This window comes from Sceloporus occidentalis, unplaced genomic scaffold, assembly GCF_023333645.1.
Source record: "Sceloporus occidentalis isolate IW3139 unplaced genomic scaffold, rSceOcc1.0.p SCAF_1, whole genome shotgun sequence".
NCBI classification, from domain to species: Eukaryota; Metazoa; Chordata; class Lepidosauria; order Squamata; family Phrynosomatidae; genus Sceloporus; species Sceloporus occidentalis.
In genome coordinates, this window is record NW_028316981.1 from 128,826,851 (window position 1) to 128,846,913 (window position 20,063).

General features: G+C 41.1%; 1 protein-coding gene across 1 annotated transcript in view; it reads right to left on the reverse strand.

Annotated features, from left to right (window-relative positions):
• Positions 1-6,716: 6,716 nt before the first annotated feature.
• Positions 6,717-20,063, reverse strand: part of MGAT5B (alpha-1,6-mannosylglycoprotein 6-beta-N-acetylglucosaminyltransferase B) — a 301,222-nt gene continuing 287,875 nt past the window's right edge. Inside the window, exons 16-18 of the mRNA XM_089534995.1 lie at positions 13,616-13,690; positions 10,767-11,035; positions 6,717-7,284 (exon numbers count right to left, since the gene is read on the reverse strand). Of these exons, the coding sequence (XP_089391121.1) occupies positions 7,086-7,284; positions 10,767-11,035; positions 13,616-13,690 (543 nt within the window). The 3' untranslated portion in view covers positions 6,717-7,085. The remainder of the gene's footprint in view (positions 7,285-10,766; positions 11,036-13,615; positions 13,691-20,063) is intronic.

A 20,063-nucleotide genomic window follows, 5' to 3' on the forward strand; every position in this document is an offset into this window, starting at 1 on the left:
TTGTCTTTCTTGTTCACCCAATATATTCTCATTCTATTAACTGTACAATAAATAAATCTCACTCCTATTTTTGAGAAAATCCAGGATTATACTGTTATACTGTTCCCTAGGCAGAACCCAGATGTGTAGTGTTTGAGCACCATCCCACCAAATAAATCATTGTTTTTACAATGTGCTTTACAGCTGAGCTGATTTTTCCTTTCTAAAGCTCTCTGTTCAGTAACTTGTAAAAAGCCAAATGATGTGGCTTTTTCTGCATTCACTGGAGTGGCAGCATACACACTCAGGGTGACCAAATGTCCCTTTTCTAGGAGGTGCTCTACATTTCTGTCTTCTGTCAAGGAGGAATTCCAAAATGTCCTTCATTTTAAGCATTACTAAGAAGCATGAATTTTTATTTACACTGGTGTTTTTAGCTTTTAATTTTGTAATGTCCTACATTTTTCTCAAATGTCCTCCATTTTGCAGTGCCTTGTTTTCAGCTATGACATCTGGTCACCATGCATACACTCCACATTCTCTCATTCTGCAAAATTCTGTATAGGATAGTGACAATGGGTACATTATTTTTGACACTTTCTCAAAACACTGCAGCTCATTATTTTTATCCAATTATAATTTTCATTACAATTCCTTACAGCCCATTCTCTCTATATGAATTCTAAGCTATATATTATGGTCTTATTCTTTTATATACTAAATATTTATTTCTTCTTACTTAAAAAACAGCTATAGAAAAGGAAGCAAATAGTTATGTTGAATGCAAGAATATATATAATGTATGTATTATGTGTAAGGTAACGATAGATGAAGTTTAAGATAATCAAAAAGGGAAAGGAAGGAAAGAGGTTTTGTTCTTTTTTTAGATTAGGATAGATGAAATTTGTTAAGAATTAATACTTCTGATGGTAGGAATGAGAAGGATAAGGCAAAAGAAGGTAAAGAAAATAGAAGAGGGTTAGAGAAAGTAGATAGAGGATGAAAGAGGTAGGTAGATAGTTATGAAATGGAGAATGAAGAGAATAGTGATAGAAGAGACAAAAGACAGGAAATTAAATGTTTAAAAAAATCCAAAACACTACAGCTCAGAGTAACAGTGGTCTATCAAAGGAACTGGGAGTGATGGAGGAGCAAGCAGTCCATACATCTGAAATGTATGTAACACATAGTCATATAATCTCGCCTTGCATGGGTCAATGAAACTGATAGCAAGAGGTTCAAGAGAGAGAAAACGAAGGATTTCTTTGCACAAGACATATTTAACAGACTATGGCTGCAATTCAGCATCCCCTCAATGTAGCATAAATATCCACATATGAAGATAAGATCCGGCAACATTATGTAACCCTCATGCAGTATACCAACATTGGGCAGCATGTCACTGATAGGGTGCTGTTGTGCAAAATGTGAAATATACAATTAATGGTGTGCAATGTGCAGTGCATAGCCTCAGTGCACAATCACTGTGCTTAATGTTGGTGTACAACTCTGTTTCTGCTGCTGTCAGTGGAATACATCCAATGTGTTGTCACAAATAATTCGCCCCACCTGGATAGCACAATGTATGCATGCTCATGTTACTAATAGGATGCCAGCCAAAGCTTCTTAAAAGGATTAAACAAATGCATGAGGCCTTACACATGTTTTTGGACTACAGTTCCCATAAGCCCTGAGCACTGGTCATGTTGGCTGTGGCTAATGGGAGTTAGGATTTAAAACATCTAGAAATTTTTCAAAACACCTAATGTTGGAAAGTAACAAGTGAGAACTGCTGCTGCTTCCATGCCCTGTTTGATCTTCTTGTAGGCACCTGGCTGCTCACCAGAGGAAACAGAATGTATTGATATACAAATACAGGTATTCCAAAATAAAATAAAATAAAAAATCCAAAATCCAAAACACCTCTGGTCCTACGCATTTCAGATTTCAGATAAAAGAGACTCAGCCTGTATTGGTCCTCCATGATATGAGACCCAAATCTAAACAACATTGATTCATAGTTTTTTGTGTTTTTTTCAGGCTATGTGGCCATGTTCTAGCAGAGTTTCTTGCTGACATTTCATCAGCATCTGTGGCTGGCATCTTCAGAGAATGCTTTGCCGGGAAAAATTGGGTGCATATATACTGTGTGAGTCTGGGAATGCAGGAGTGATTTGCATATGTATTGTTCTATGTTGATGGCTGGCCTAAGCCTGGGAGGCTAATGCAAAAGAGGATTAATGTCTGCTAATTGGTGATCATTATCTGCTGGGAAAGCCCCTGACTCTGAATGGTTTCCAATTTGCATTTGCTGAGTCCTTATTTTGCTGTTCCTCAGGACTGGTAGTCAAATTTTGTTCACTTTAAGGTTTCTTCTTTCCGGTTGAAATTATCCAGATGTTTGTGGATTTCAATGGCTTCCCTGTGCATCCTGACATGGTAGTGGTTGGCATGGTCCAGAATTTCAGTGTTTTCGAACAGTATTTTATGCCCAGGATGGTCAGTTTGAAAACACTGACGTTCTGGACCTTGCCAACCACTACCATGTCAGGATGCACAGGGAAGCCATTGAAATCCACAAACACCTGGACAATTTCAACCGGAAAGAAGAAACCCTTAAAGTGAACAGTATATATATACACCCAATTTTTCCAGGCAAAGCATTCTCTGAAGATGCCAGCCACAGATGCTGGTGAAACGTCAGGAAGAAACTTTTCTGGAACATTGCCACATAGCCCGAAAAACCCATAAAAAACTATGGATGCCGGCCATGAAAGCCTTCGACTCAACATTGATTCATGTTTCATATACACCATAAATACATAGCCTGAATGTAATTTTATACAATATTTTAAAATAACTTTGTGAATGAAACACAGTTTAAACACACTGAACCATCAGGAAGCAAAGGTGCCACTACCTCAACCACCTATCAAAAAAGGTTTTGGTTTTTGGAATATTTTGGATTTCAGTATTCCAGATAGCCATATTCCTTTGTTTGCATTCTGTTATGTATTTTGATGTTCCATAGACTTGCTGCCCATCTGGGCCCCTTTTTTGGTCAAGGGCCATATCTAATTGATGCTTGGACCTGTCACACTTGCCCAGCCCTGATTTACTTTGCTTGCCACATAAAGCTTTGTTTCCTATTTTTTGTACCATTTCTATCTTGCTGTTGAACAATAATTAGATGCAACCACATTTACCATTACTCCTTGCTAACCTTTAGTAACTACCTTTGCTTTGATATATTCCCAGAATTTACTTCCAGTTTAGATATTTTGGGGAAAGTTGTTTTGCTTGAGGCCTGGATCTGAGGAAAGAAGTTGTTGGTGAGTCAGAAAAGTTCCATTACTAGAACTGGACATTTGGGCCTGGAGCTGCCCACCAGTATGCACTCCTCTACTTATCTTCCCCAACCTGGTACCTTGCAGATTTTTTGGATTGCACCCCCCACCATCATCCCTGCCCAATGTAGCCAATAATAAAGAGACCTGAAGTTCCAAATATTTGGATGGCACCAGGCTGGAAAACTCCATGCTTCTCTCAGATTCAGCCCTGAAGTGTTTCCAAGAAAGATGCCTGCTGCTTCTTTAGTATAGAACTTCTCTATAGCTCTATTTCTTCCCCAGAACTAAATGTGAGTGTGTGAAGATGGATAGCACATGATCCCACAGTATTAGTTTTGAACTTCAGAATTGAGGACACTTTCAGAATTCTCATTTCACTTTAATATGATTTGGGTGAGGTTTGTCCTGGATAATATTTGAATGTTTGCGATACAGACATCCTAGTCAGATGCTCTTGCAGTAAATTCCTATACATGTCTGCTTAGAAGTAAACTCCACTGGGATTTATTCTCAGTGTGCATAGCAGGACTACCAAAACTTCAACTATCTAAATACCATTGCACTACAAATCCCATTATCTCCAGCTGCTGGCTCTGCTTGCTAGGTATAATGGAGATTGCTGTCCAGCATTATCTGTAAAGTCACATATTCACTTAACCCAGTTTGCAAGTTTGAAGACTTCTATTTTTGAAAGAGCTTATCAGGACTTGAGTTGTCATTCCTGACCATTTTCACATTATTAGTTGTATTTTGAAGCTCTGATTGCTGTATTCAAGCTTGGAGACAAATTACGTAGGTGATTGCTCTCCCTACTCCCCCCAACCCTATGTAGTAAGAGAGAGAGAACACTGCCTGCACATGACAGTGTCATGGTAGATAGTTGAATGAAAACATCAACTCAGTAGGTGGTAGCAGTGAAAAGGACAAATTTCACGCTTGGGATTATGGGGAACAGGATTGAAAATGATAATGCCAGCATTGTAATGTCATACATAAATTTATGGTGTGGCAATTTGGAATAGGTCTGTGCCTAATTAATTTTATTTGCCTCATTTAAGGATGGGTACAGTAATGCTAGAAAAAATGAAGCAAAAGGGCAACTAGAATAATCAAGAGCTTGAAGCGTCATCTTATATGTTTGAGTTTGAAAACAAGATTCTGTGTTGTCCCCTAAGTGATTAACATATCAATGAAGGCACTGAGAGGTTGTCCAAAGTCCTAGGGTTCAATACTTCCAATATGCTGATGATGACACCCAACTCTCTCTCTAAATCTAAGGAAGCTGTTCTAGTCATAAATCACAGGATTAAATCAAACCTAATGGACTTTGGATGAGAGTGTACAAATTGAAGCTTGATCCAGACAAGATGAGAGCCAGCATGGTGTAATTGGACAATGACTCTGGAGACCAGGGTTCAAATCCCTGCTCGGCCATGGAAACTGGATTATCTTGGGCGAGTCTCACACATTCACCCCTAGAAAATCCCATCATAGGTTCACCTTAAGGTTACTAAAAGTCAGAAACAGCTTGAAGGCACACAGCAATAATCAGAGAAGACAGAGCTATTCCTAATGAATCAAAGGCAGACCAGGAAGTAGGGATTCACCTTATATTGCAACTCAAAGACTCAGCTTCTCCACTCTTGTGTACACCTGGATTCGGACTTGTATCCTTGAAATGTACAGATTAGACTAGTATTCCAACTACAGTTGTAATCATGTGCTGATACTTTCCCTGCCACCATCACCAAATGGGGAACAGTGTCTCTCCACATACAAGTCAGCACTCTATTGGCAAAGGGCTGGCTCACCACCCTAGCCCTCACCATTGTTACACACATAGGCACTTTTGCTTTACAGAAGCACAATATGACATATGGAGCAGCACAAGTTGTGTCAAGTAGGAGAATCTATATCCTCAACTACTTCATTCTTGCATGTGGGGATGAACAACAACAGTAGAAAATGAAAATTCATCTGCAGTATTCTCCCCATTTTTAAACATCCTGAATGTTTTGGAAGGATTATTCTGCAAAGAAAAACCTGTTTTATACTCAGAAAAAAGTTTCTTTTGCACACATTTTTCTACTCCGAGTAATTCCTCCACAACACTGGGACGTTTGAATGCATGGGGAAAAATGCACAAGATTCTTGCTGGTTCATCTTCTTGATGGGTTTTTCCAACATAACAGTCTTTCCATCTTTGGTCGCAACACGGAGAACTGAATAGCAACAGCCACCGGGGAAGAAGTATGTATGCTCACAGGCTTTTCTTGCCCCATAGGGAGAGAGCATGAGGCAACTACAGCTGAGCACTCAAGAAGCAGCACCAATTTCTCTCTAACTCCATCATAGACACCTACTGTCTGGCCATCAGACAGGTGTTTCAGCTACCACTCTGGTGTTTCAGCTGACACTGATTCCTGTGTTTGTTTGTGTGAGTGTCCCTTTGCATTTCATTGGCCACTCTCAGACAGGCTCCGGAGCCATCTCCCATTCCATGCAGACCATGACAGCTGCCCACCCCATGATCAGCTGTAGTAACCAGGATGTTTCCAGCTGTTCCTCTGTAGTTGATTGACCTACTCCGAAACTTGGGAAATTATTTGTTAAAAGTAATCAATTCCCATGACTCATTACAGCATTAGAATAATAATTCATTGGCATTATTTGTTAATATTAAAGGGGGAAACTCACTGAGTTACTTGTTGCATTGCTTTTTCAGGGGGAGGTCATTCTGGATTGATAAGAGATAGCATAATTTTTTTTAAAAATCCCGAAAAAATGCTTTAAAATGCCCTTTAAATGAAAAAGCAAATAGAAAAGTAACTACCCCTTACATCAATAAAAGATCACTTATTACCTTGCTTCTGAAATATATTGTTATGTGCCAGGTTACCAGCAACAACCCCTCCTCTACACACATTTACACAGCGGTGACCTATGGATCAATGCCAGTCTGTGAGCCCCCAGCTTCCAGTCTGCAGCAGGTTTCCAGGAAAAGAAAAATGAAAACAAAAGGACTGTAGCCAATGGGTACAATGATGGTACCCCCAGTCCCTGGCACGCTAGGGGGGAAATACTTCCACCCTCACATCTGATAGCCCAAGAAGCACTACACTTGGAACCTACATGACTTCCAGGCTCTGAGCAGTCCAGGCACCTCCATTATTACCCTTGCAAGTTGCATAATGGATAGTTGCCTGTGTTTTCAAGCACACCAGCCTGGGGAAGGCTATCTGCTGCATGAACTCGCATCTCTCTAACACCACCACTGCTCATTTCCTTTCCAGCCCCAGCTCTCTCCTGCCCTTCTAGAAAGATAAGTAACAAGTTTGCCTCTTTGAAACAAAACGATTTCAAATAATTCCTCACATAGACTTCTTGATTTCCCCCATTTTAATTTCAATTGCCCCCCATAAAAAATAAATACAGATGTTTAAGGAAGATGGACTCTTTAAAGTGGTGCCTTCTTGTCCTTCAGAAGGATTTTTGATGTGGTCCTTCTAAGCCTCTTCAAGGTCTCCAGTGGTCTTGGATGTGGAGGAGATACACCTTAAAATTAATGTTGGAAAAGGGTCACTCATCTTTGACTGGTAGACAAAACAACCAATGAAGTCTCACTGACATCCAAGTATTTTCACAAGTCTCCAAGAAGATGGTCCTGTTTGGAACCTTCTTGAGTATTGCAGAAGATTTTATGGGGAGGGGGGAGAGTCACTCCTTGCATGTTTGTGTGCACATGCCCCACTGGAATCACAAACAGTCACTGCACAGGGCCACTTGTCCTTTCCGGTAATCACGGCATGGGCAGAGGCGCTGATACTTGGTACTGCAACCCGCACAGCTGAATAACAGGGGGTCCTTCTGAAGGTAGCACTCATGGACATTTTCAGCCATAGCTGGGTAGAGGTGATTCATCTCCGACTCTGTGCTATCACAGACAATGTTGATCCTAAAGGAGCACAAATATATACATAGAGAGAAAGATCATGTTGTGTGGGCTTTGTCAGGGAAAGTCGAGGGTAGGGTGTACTACAAGTGGATTCCACCATGCCTTTTGAGAGCCAAGAGGGCAACTTTCAAGGACCATTTCATGCAGCAACCAAGGCAGGTCCTATTCATTTGGCTTTGTTATCCTGGCTATTCCTAAATACCCTGAAACACCAGATCCCAACTGATTTTGGAAGTTAAGGACAGTCAAGCCTGGTTAATAGCTGAGTAAGGGACCAACAACAACTACCTTATATTTCTGAGGAAGGCAATGACAAACCATCTCTTAGTATTTTGTGGGTTTTTTGGGCTATATGGCCATGTTCTAGAACATGGTCACATAGCCCAAAAAACCCACAAACAACTATGGATGCTGGCCATGAAAGCCTTCGGTTTCACATCCCTTAGTATTTTTTGCCTAAGAAAGCCCCATGAAATTGGTAGAGTCACCGTAAATGGCCAGTCAACTTGAAGATGCATATTTTACTTTTTTCCCTTAGTTGGGCCATTGGGAGGAGAGCACTGTGTGTGCACATAGTTATCTTGTGGTCCTTAACTTACCCCTGCTGCCCTTGTGGCAGTGGAAGATGTCACCCACACTCCAGTACAGAAATTCAGCTGCCTATCTACTGAGGCTTCCATGGGTAGAACTTAGCCTCGTCATCTGAGAGAAAAATGCCTGACACTGGCCCTGACAGCAACAAGGAGCTACAGCCAAATCTGTGTCTGTGATTAGTATGCATGTAGGACAGTGGGCTTGGGGTTGGCTTGGGAAAGGGGCTGCATTCACATTTTATCTTTTTTAAGAAAAATGTTACAGCAGTGATCTGAAATCTATGAAATACATTGTCAAAACTTGTAAAGTTACTTTCTAAAAGTAATTAGTTATCGTTATAGTTCCAGAGGCCCACTGACTAGGTATCAGTATAGTTACAATTTTCTGAAAGTAACTGTCTCCTTCAACATGTCTCAGATGTAACCCAGATAGTTAACTTTTAGTTATTTCTCATAAAAAAGCACCACCTGAATGTTTTTCATTCAGTGGCACAAGGCAGAGCACAAGTAAATGCCTGTACCTCCATGATATTCCTTCTCTAGCATGTTGTCAGGTGACACCAATGTAACTATAAAAGTAGTCACCACACAAAAATTACTGAAATTATCAATTTTTACAACTTACAGTTGAAAAGTATTTTAACTATGCCCTAATTGTTAGGGGAATTGATCTGTTACAAGTAACTAGTTATTTGTAAGTAGTTACTTCCAAGCTTTGTAGCACACCTGTAGGTGATGCCAAAGCTGAGGATGGGCAAAGTGTGCCCTCCAGATAATACTGAACTGCAGCTCCTATCTGGAGTCCTGTTGGCACAGTGGTTAAATGCTGGTACTGCAGCCACTCTCACAGCTGTAATGTTGTGAGTTCGATACCAGCCAGGGGCTCTAGGGTTGACTTCAGCCTGGCATCCTTCCGAGGTTGCTAAAATGAGTACCCAGTTTGTTGGGGGCAATTAGTTTACACATTGTAAATCACTTAGGGAGTGCTTAAGTGCACTGATAAGCACTATAGAAATGTACTTGTTATTGCTTTATTGCTATTGGTCCTAAATGGCATAGTCAATGGCAAGGAATGCTGGGTGCTGTAGTCCAGCGACAGCAGGAGGGAAGCAGTTCACCCATCCCTTCCATAGCCTTTTATTTCTCCTCCTGTAGCTCGGCAAGCAACCTGGCAGCTCTTTTAATAAACTCTGATGGGAGCTAGTGATTCTGAACCAGCAATTTCTCCAAAATGGTTAGATTTTAAGAAGCTAAAGGAGCTTAGCAAGTAGAATCTGAGCTCTGCCTCTAATTTATCATATAAAAATGTCACTTGGACTCAAATTGCCTGCTTGGCTGCTGTGACAAAAATGATAATGCACCCATTTTAATTGTCCAGAGCTATGTATGGAGCTGGGTGGCAGATTTATGTTCTATTAAAATGTCAGTGCCTGTGTGTTCCAAATGTATGCTCACAGGCAGAGGGATAAAAGGGGCAGGGGGGAGACAAAAGAACAATGGTGCCTCAGAAACCCAATACCTTTTCAGCCACCGAAAGGCACTCTCACACATTAACAATACAACAAAAAGGTCTGTCCAAATATTTTTAATCTGCTGCACTGTGTGTGCAAAATGAGCTGAACAAATGTCAAGAAAGGCATCTGGGAAAGGAGCCACTACAAAAGAAGGGAAGAGGGTACAGCAAAGATCTATCATGGTTCTCAGGTCTTCGGGAGATTATTAAATGGAGGGGGCAGGCTTCAGGCTTGTGGGATGAACTCTGTGATTTATAGGCCGACCCCACCATATGACAGAATGAAGCAACCATCTCAGGCAGCAGGGATGTTGGAGCTGGCACCAATGACAGCCTGTTCCATCCAATTACAGGGTTATCCCCTTTATTGGCGCACAAATGGGTATGTCCCACACAACCTATCCTGCACCCCCTCAACTAACCAGCTATGCTCAAGTGTCATGTAGGGTCATATCCCATTGCCATAACTGGAGCAAGTTTTGACTGCCAACCTAGTAAGCTTCTGTACATGCAATGGGGATGAGGTAGGTGAGGGACCAACTTTGAGTTTGCCTCAGGCAGCAAAATGTTTTAGGTGGACCCTGGAGTTTTAGGTTGTGGTCAAGATCCATCAAGTAGATCCAGGTGCAAAGTATCTGCCCTCAGTATTAAAAAGCATGGCGTCTCTGAGCATCTACTGAGTACAAGAATTTGTTTTCAGTCCCAAAACTAGACAAAGGTCCATTTTATTGCTATAATGGTTAAACAATTGGGAGCCAGTCCACTGCAAATCTTCCACAGATTGATCAGTTAATTCCAATTACCTTTTGACAATTTTTGGCATAAAAGGGCCAGAGGAGCTGTTGAGTTAAGAAGTGATGCCTACTAACTAGATTTTTATGAGATGAACTTTTGTCCTTTCTCTTGAGGCTGTCAACTAGTTCTGGTCTTAAAAACTTGTCAAATTTTATTCAAAACCCCCCCCCCCAAAAAAAAAACCCCAAACCCAAATGGACACAAACTGTTAAGATCCCATGAAACTATCAAATACCATGAAATAAAACCTAGTTATAAAATTCAGATTTGAGAGCTGAAATGTAAGTTTTGGAAGCAAACATCAAGCCCTATCACAAATCCAGCACACCTTCCAATGCGCATTTGCCAGCAAGATTCCATTTGTAGCACAGAAATGTCAGCGTGCAATATAGTCTTGTTTAAATGCCAAAACTCCATGTCAATTCAGACAGAGATAAAAATGTGAACTTTACAGTTTTGCCCTGTGGCTGCAAAATATAAATGCCTTGGTTGATATTTGACACTGTTAGTGTTACATAAAGAGGAAGACAAGAGGTCCCAGGGGAAATAAGGCAAAGATGGGAGAGAGGATGCAGACTTACTGCTGAAACACCTCTTTCTTGTTGATGAATTTGAAGAACTCAGGCTCACAGACCAAACCATGCTGCTGACAAGTACTGGTGCATGCCTGGCCTGTTTCGGATACCCAAACCTGCATCGAATTGACCGGGGGCCAGATTGCAGGGCTGCTGCTGGAACTGTAGGACCAGATCAGGTAGGTGGAATTGGGCCTCAGGCTGAACGGACTAGCAGTGCTTTGCATAGTGTGGCCGCTGGGCTTGTCTGGCAGGGCAGCAGTGGCACAGAAATCCTAATGGGGCAGAGAAATGATGGTGTTTCTACAGACATAATCAAAAGGTATTAACAACGCAACCAATGGTTAGAGATAAGAACAGGTTAAATATTCATTACCCAGAATACTGAAATCTTAAATACTCCCTAATCCAAAATTATCCACATGGATGGCTGAGATATTGACATCTTTACTTTCTGACGGTTCAGTGTGCACAAACTTTGTTTCATGCACAAAATTGTTTAAAAATAATATGTATAAAATTACCTTCTGGCTCTGTTTATAAGGTGTATATGAAACATCAATGAATTTCATGCTTAGACTTGGGTCCCTCAGCAAGATATCTCATTATGTATATGCAAAAATTCCAAAATCAGGAAAAAAAATCTGAATTCCAAAACACTTCTGCACCCAAGTATATTGGATAAGGGAGACTCAACCTATATTGTGGAGTTCAGAGAGTCTCTCTCTCCCAGCTATGAGGATTATAGCCTCAGGTGAATTTAGGACTGCAATCTAGAACATGATCTTATGCATGTTCGCTCAGAGGTAAGCCCATTGTATGTAATGCAGCCTGCTCCCAGGGGAGTAAATTCCTGCTTCCAGGTGGACAGATCCTATGGCAAGGTTCAGGTATTCTATCTGACAAATAAAAAAAGTCTTGCAAATCAAAAATTAAGGTACAGGTACAGCATATTTTCCTTAAGAGAGAGAGTGGGTCTGTATTTAAGATTAAGTTTGGGAAAAGCAGTGAAAACATATGGTAAGATGTCATTGTGCAGAGCCCCCATACAAATAAACATTTTGAGGGTGGAAAAATTCATAGCTAAGTGGGTTTTCTCTCCAGTAAGGATGATGAGGTGAAGGGATGAATTCTGAGAGGGGAGTTTCAGGTGATACAATATAAGCTGTTTAAACATATCAGTCTTGTGTGATTCCCTGCCAGTCTTGGCTTTTGCTTTCCCTAGTCATAACATGAAAAGTGATGGAACTCAAAACTGTTGGCTAGATTACTTTCTCAGGTCTGTTTGTACTAAATTGGAGGAAATGGATTCTTTTAGTGGGAAATGGTTTTGCCTGCATATGTATTCCTCCAAGGGTGCAACTATGGTGTGTGTGTGCGCATAAAATAAGGGTATTGTGTCGCAAAATAGAATTCTGTACCCAATGAAAGTTTCCTTCTTTACCCCAATATCTAGCACTGCAAAGAGTGAGATACTGAAAATTGTTCAACCCTGCTCTCGAGTCATTGCCAACCCATGGTGACGCCATGGATGAAATGTCTCCAAGCTTCTCTGTCTCCCACTTCTCTGCTTAAGCCCTTAACATTTGGGCCCATAGCCTTTCACATTGAGCCTATCCATCTGGCATGCCATCTTCCTCTCTTTCTACTACCCTCTACCTTTCCTAGTATTACTGTCTTTTCTAATGAGTCGTGCCTTCTCATGATGTGACCAAAGCATGACATGCTCAGTTTGACCATCTTAGCCTCCAGGTAGATTTTAGGATTGATCTTCCAACTCTAAGATTCTATGATTCTATTCAAGGACCCATTTTGTCTGTCTTTTTGGCTGTCCATGGTACCCTTAGCACTCTTCTTCAGCACAACATCTCAAATGAGTTGTTTTTCCTCCTATCTGCTTTCTTCATTGTGCAGCTCTCATATCCATACATGGTGATGGGGAATACAATAGATTGGATGATTCTAACGTTAATGCTCAGTTGTATATCTTTACTGTTTAGGATTTTGTCTAGTTATTTTATCGCTGCCCTTCCCATTCCTAGTCTTCTTCTTTCTTGGCTGAAGTCTCAATTCTGATCAAGATTTCATCCACAGTACGGAAAATCTTTAACTATTTCAATTTCCTCATTGTCTAGGTTGAACATATAGATCTTCTGTGGTCATTATTTTTGTTTTCTTTATGTTTAGCAGCAAGCCTGCCTTTGAACTTTAATGTTTAACCTTCCTTAGTAATTGTTCCAAGCCTGTGATACTTTTCACTAGTAATAATAATAATAATAATAATAATAATAATAATTTGTTTTATTTATATACCGCTATTCCAAAGATCATAGCAGTGAACAGCAAGTAAGCTAATTAGCAAGTAAGCTAATTTGCCCCCAACAGTCTGGGTACTCATTTTAGCGACCTCGGAAGGATGCAAGCCTGAGTCGAGCTTGGGCCCTTTTGCTGGTCTTGAACTCGCAACCTTGTGGTTTTGAGTGAATGGCTGCAGTACAGGCATTTAACCACTGCGCCACCAGGGCTCCATAGTAGTATGGTATCATCTGAGTACCTTAGATGGTTGATGTTCCTGCCTCCTATCTTCACTCCTCCTTCTTCTAAATGTAAACCTTAAACCCTGTTCAACCCTAGAACACTTGTATCTGTTATGTTCATATTTCTTTGGTAACTTTGCTTGCCTGCCTCTGCCTTCTTCTTCTTTTTCTTCTTCTTTGATGCCTAAGCTATATGTCTAAATGCTCAAATTATGTTTTAAGTTAGTTTCTGTATGCTTACATCTTTTGTGCATGAGTGAAAACACATTGTCTTCTAGATTAAATCACAAAGAACTGGAGAACAAGGAGGTCAGCTACCTGGTACTGAATGTAGGCATGGATTCGTTCCAGCATCCCTTCAGAGGTGTATTCATAGGGCAGGTAAGGATTAACCTGAAGAAAGGGAAGAACAAGATGTAGGCATGAATTAGTTGGAGCCAATAGACCATCTACCTCCCCACTTTCTGTCAAAGAGGAGTGGAATACCCCACATTTTGTAACCATGCATCTTACATTTTGCATTTAGAAAAGACAATGCAAGTTGGCAAGTTTAATTACATTTTGTCCAGTGAAATGATTAATTAAAATATTTATATATAGCTTACAGTTTATAGCAGAGTACAATAATAATTACAAAACACAGTGTAGCTACATGTATGTATGTTTGTATATAGGAATAACAGTGATGAAAGTCAGCAATGTATAAAAGCATCAAAAATATAAAATAAAATCCAGAATGAAAAATCAGTGACTTTTTCAACTTTTGCTGAATCTCATGGCAATATTTGACTGTGGAAGAATGGTGGGATCCAGTGGAAACAGGAGGGGTGATCATAACTCTCCACAGCAGTTTCTACATCTTTCATGCGCTCTCAAGACTGGCTCTTAAATATCTGTCTGGAGCCAATTTTCAGGCCATGTTGAATGCTGAAGTGGGAAGTTAAGAAAGTTGAGGTACATATGTGAGCCAAATGTGATTCTGGGAGAAGAAGGATTGTGTAAGATAAGAAATGTCAATGGCAGAAGGAAGGTAAGGACATTACTGCATACAGTTTTTAAACTGCGAGCACAGTGGGAAAGAAGCATCTTTGGTGATAATCATTGCATGATGACACCTATGACCCAATGATGCCCTGTCCCCAACTTGGCCCTTTTCATTCAGGGGCGGGACCCATGAATGACTTAACAATTGCACAAATCCCTGAGTGCAAAATATCACTCCTGGGCAGTTGCATGATTGCCATACATGTGATATCATTGTCCCCATATCCACCATGGCCGTCTCCCCCTTGCTATTCTGAAGCAGCCTGATTATCTTTTAAATTTTTTTCTTTTTCTTTTCTTTCTTTTTTTACATTTTAAGACTTATATCACAGCAGCAGAGCTCCTGAATTGCATGGAGAAAAGGGAAACAAACAAACAAACAAAGCATACTGGGTAGGGCATAAGGAAGAGAGGTGTGGTTAAGGGAGAGGTCAGGAAGACAATGCGATGGAGCCAGTGGCCCTGGTCATGCAATTGAAACAGGTGTTGTGATGGCTGCCTGGAAAGCCGTATGTTCCCGTTTCATTATTAATTGCATGACTGCTGAGAGAATGGGGCTTGTGCAATAAAGTCCTAAGTCTGCTATGAGTAACAGATTCACTCCAGATGGCTGCCCACCATAACTTCATCTAGTTTTAGAGCAGCCTTCTCTCATTACAGTGCCCTTTAGTTTATAGTCCAACACATCTGGTGGGCATGAGGTTTGTGAGAACTGCTGGTAGGGAGGGTATTGAAACTTTGGAGACACTGAGACCATCCTGCATGTTCCTGCCACACACACACACCAATAACAAATGGGAGGGATCTTGTTGAAAGTGAGGTTTTCAGTCATCTGACAAAAGTTATAATTATTTTTAAAAATCCTAGAAACCAAATATTGCAATTATGTGTGCCCATCTGTAATTAAGAGTTGTATAAGAAGCACTCAAACCTCCTTGAGATATCTCTGACAGCAATTCATCCACAGCACCGGCATTTTCTGAGCAAAGCTATTGAAGCCAACAGCACGTTAGACAGCTGGCATGTTCTGCCACGTCTGTACTATGCATCAGGACTTGGCTTTGAGCTTGCTCCTTGGGCTCCTTCCCTGTCCTCCTCAGGAATGCTGCTTGCTGGCAAGCATCCTGTTGGATCTGTCAGAAACACTCATGCCAAGCAGTGCGAGCAGACGCCCTTGTCTCCATATGCTACCAGAAGACAGTTGGAGGGAGCTTTGTCTTGAAAAGCAAAGCGTCCCAACAACAGACGGACTCTTTAGGACAAGTGGCTCCTAATGAGCCTTTCCTTTCCCCTTCCCTTGTGCCTTAAAGAAGAAAAAAGTGATCAAAGCCAATTTTTGTAAGAAAAAAGAGGGGGGAAACAGAAGGATACCAATTAAGAATCAAAATAAAGTTAGGTGATTAAAAGCATATGGCATCCTTTCTTTACTTCTAGAAAAAGTCCCCCCTTGTGTACTCTAGTGAGGATTCAGAAATCTAACTACAAAACTCTCCACCCTGGTGAGCTTGGTTTCTTAAGCAGTTTATCCATGGCTGACTGATGATAAGGCAGACTGGATCCCCTGTGAAGATATCTCTGATCTTAAGGTTTCCTTATGCCCTCCCCCTCCCCAGTATAGGCTCTCCTTGGAACTAAGCACAGGGCCTTTCTGGAGATTTGATCTTGACAAGCCACCTTACAACTCGGCTGATGTTCACATTGATTCTAGGCAGCCAGCATGCAGCATAAAAGCTGTAATCCTTCAACACGGGAGCCCATGATACAAAAGGGAGGGGTTGAATACACTGGTCTTAGCTTCTTGGTTGATAATATTTGGGTTTATTTGTTTACTTATTTATTTCCCACTCTTTCCTGGGTGTCAGCACTAAACAGGTACAAATAGAAATCCACATCATTAAAACATACAGAAGTTAAAATATAATTAAACTACAATTGGAATTAAAAGCAATTTAAAAACATTCCCATTAAAAAAAATACAAGCAATACAAAACACTATTAAAAGCCTTTCCCCCATGAACAGTTAGTTCCCAAAGGCCTTTTAAAATGAAATCATTTGCCTGACTCCAGAAGGATACCATGGAGGGCACCAATCTAGCCTCTATAGGAAGTGAGCTCCAGCGCCTGGGAGCAGCCACCAATAAGTCCCTCTCCTGTGTTCCCACCGGATGTACCTGTGAGGGTGGTGGGGTAGAGAAGAACCTCCTCAAAATTCTGAAGACATGGACAAGGCTCATATGGGAGAAGAAAGTCATTCAGATAAGATGGATTGGAGACATATAGGGCTCTCTACGTCATAACCAGCAATTTGAATCGTGCCCAGAAACAGGCCAGTAGCCAGTGCAGCTGTTGTAAAATGGAGCTGTATGTTCCCTATGGGATGCGGTGGCTCAAGTAGTTAAGACACTGACTCTGTTGACTGCAAGATCGGCAGGTTGACAGTTCAAGGTCCGGGTGCCGCATGATGGGGTGAGTTCCCATCACTAGTCCCAGCTTCTGCCAAACTAGCAGTTCGAAAGCATGAAAATAGACAAACAGGTACCGCATGAGTGGGAAGGTAAACAGTATTCTTGGCAAACCGCCCCCTATGGTCAGACATGACTTGACAACCTTGTCAACAGGGAATACCTTTACCTATATTCCCTATAACTAGCTCCAGTCAGTAGTCTGTGTACAATTCTTTGAACCAGCTGAAGTTTCCTAACAGTCATCAAAAGCAGCCCCATTCAGAGCAAGTTATAATAATACAAACAGATCGTACTTTCAAATACCTCTGACCAGAGCAATACATCCAAAGGAGCAGAGTGACAAGGGCCTAGGGCCTTCTATACAGCAGAATCTCAAGGTTCAAATAAATCAGAAACCAGTCTAGGCCTTTTTGCATGACAGTGCCCAGCATTCCCCAGAAAGAATGATAACATTTCCAAGCAATGCTCTTTACTCCTGGGGCAAGCGACCCCTTTGGCCACTGTTTCTAGGAGACCATGGGGAACTCATCTCTTCATTGATCATTTTTTTGGAAAGGCAGGGTATAAATAAAATTTATTATTATTATTATTATTATTCATTTAAACTGCAGGAGTGGAAGCCAATGAGTGGAATTTGTCGGATTTGCCTAATGTGAGCCTTGGAGAACCTCAAAGGAATGTAGATAGCCCTTCTAGTTCTGAGCTGAAGCTACTCATTAAAAGGTAAAGGTAGCCCCTTGACATGAAAGTCTAGTTGTAAACAATTGTAGGCAGCAGTGCTCATCTCTGTTACTAAGCCAAAGAGCCAGTGTTGTCCAAGGACTACTCTGGTGTTCATGTGGCCCGCATGACTGCACCAAATACTGTTACCTTCCCACTGAACTGGTACCTATTTATCTACTTGTATTTGCATGCTTTCGAACTGCTAGGTTGGCAGAAGCTGGGACTAGTGACAGGAGCTCATCCCATCATGCAGCACTTTGGCCTCAAACTGCCAACCTTCCAATCTTCCAGTCACCAGAACTGGCATCTTAACCATTAAGTCACTGCATCCCTGAAGCTCCCCACAGGCAGTATTAAAATGGTTCTTCTGAGCTGGAAGTGTTTGACACACTGATTGAGCAAACTTCCACCCCTGCCAAAAAAATGAAATAGCCACAGAATTCAAGATACATTTCTACATTTTAAGGCAATAATTCATCTAGCCATTTATCATTTGCTTTTTACCATTGGGGGGGGGGGGGTTGAGGGTAAAAAGCCCTGAGGAGTCTCATTTTACATTCTGAGCTTAAGCTTTATTGCACCAGAAAAGCCAAGCTGTATATAAAATGGGTCTGCAACTGAGAAAGATTAGCATTTAAATGGGGGATATGATTAGCTACCAAATCCAGCAGGGCTAAGGAAGAGAGAGTGGGCAGGCAAGAAGATGGGGGAGCTGACAGAGAGAAAGTTTCTGTCTGTTTGAATCAAGCAACACAAAACAGTAGGTGGCTTCCTACAACAGGTAAATTGCTAAATATGATGGGGCACATAATGAACCACCTTTGTTGCTTTTCCATTGCAGCCTTCCATGCATTACATGAAGGATGTGTATCAGAATTTGATAAAACTTGATCCTGAGCCAAACTCAACCACTTTGGAGCAAAGGAGGAGGGTGGCTCCAATATTAGTCTGAATTTTAAAGGAAACAGCCAGGGAGCTGAAGCTAATTTGGAAGGAGGGTTCAACACCAGAGATTACTCAAATGGATTCAGTCCTCCTCCCCAACATCACAACTACCACCCCCACTGCTTTGGATTGGTTCTGATGCTTTCTAAGGTTACTTGGGCAATGCTCTGAAACTATCACAATCAATTATGGTCCCTCACTGAGGTTTCATGTGGGCCTCAAACTCCAGAAATGCAGAAGAGACAATAAATTCAACTGAGTTTCCCAGATTCTGTATTTGTCAAAACACTCGGGTGGGGGTGGGGGTGGGGGTGGTAGTGATAGGGAACTGGGGGTGGTTGACAGGTCCTCCATCTCATTCTAGGGAACATTTTACAAAGGCCTCTTCAATTACTGTACTTTTGAGGGACGGTTGTGCAATGAGAGCAATAAACTTCCAGATATCCAAATCTCAACTCAGGTTTGGGAACCAAGTCAAAACAGACTAGCTCTGATGCAGTCCAAGCTGAAATCAATGAATTTATGAAGTGCTAAGCTAGAATCTGAACTGAATCTTGTTGGTTCATATGCCTACTTACTCCCTGCATTTACAGATGAACATAGTTCTACATTGCTTTTTCTTCACCATCACAGCAATTCCAAGTTTCTCATGTATTTATATTTATTTACACTTATATATACTTATTCTGTCTAGGGAAGGTTATTCTGCCTAGGGAAGGTTGGTAACAAATGGTTCTCTTTTTACTCCCTCTTCATCCAGCAAGGCTTAACATCTGGGCTTAAGAAAGGCTTAGGAAAGTTTGTTTCTGACCTATTACTAAAGACAGTGAGGTGAGATGAGGTTGTGCACTGCTCTCAGAAATGTGATATGTGAGTATGAGCCTTGTAAAAAAATCTCCAGTGTAAGTGAGCAATTGATGCTGGTTTGATAGAATTTACTTCATTTAATAAAAGTAGAACACTGTACCATAGAAAACATTGTTTCAGTTTTCTTTCCATAACATGGGCCAAAGGAAACCTTCCATGCATATAAATATACTGTAAAAGGTATAGAAAAGGTACCAGTCTTTTCCAGAGATGGCCAGCTTAACATTGTTTTTAAGTCATGGCAAGCATGTATTGCTATTATGGGGTCATAAGAGAGTGGGAATGGGTCAAATGCCATTTCAAAGCTATTCAAATGTCTTTCTTTGCCAGTTGCTACTATGGGGTGAATTTTCATACAGTAACACTGGCTTGTGGTTCCCACAGAGATTCTCCACATGACAGAAGTGACCCACACATTAAGCTGATTTGCACCCAGAGAGCTGTATTACATGGAGGAGGCTTCGATGTAATACAGAAAATGTGTAACATCCCAAGTGCTTTTGAACTACAAATCCCATCAGCCTTAGCCTGCAATGAAGAATTATAAGAACTGCAGTACAACAAAATATGTAGGGCCACACTTTTTCTATCTCAGCTGTAATGTGTGGCTCTCATTCAGAACTATTTCAGAGAGATTTATTTCCAAGATAGTAAAGCTGGAGTCAAAGCAATGTGCCTCATGGGACTCCACTGTGGTCCCAGGAATCAATCCTGCTTAATTT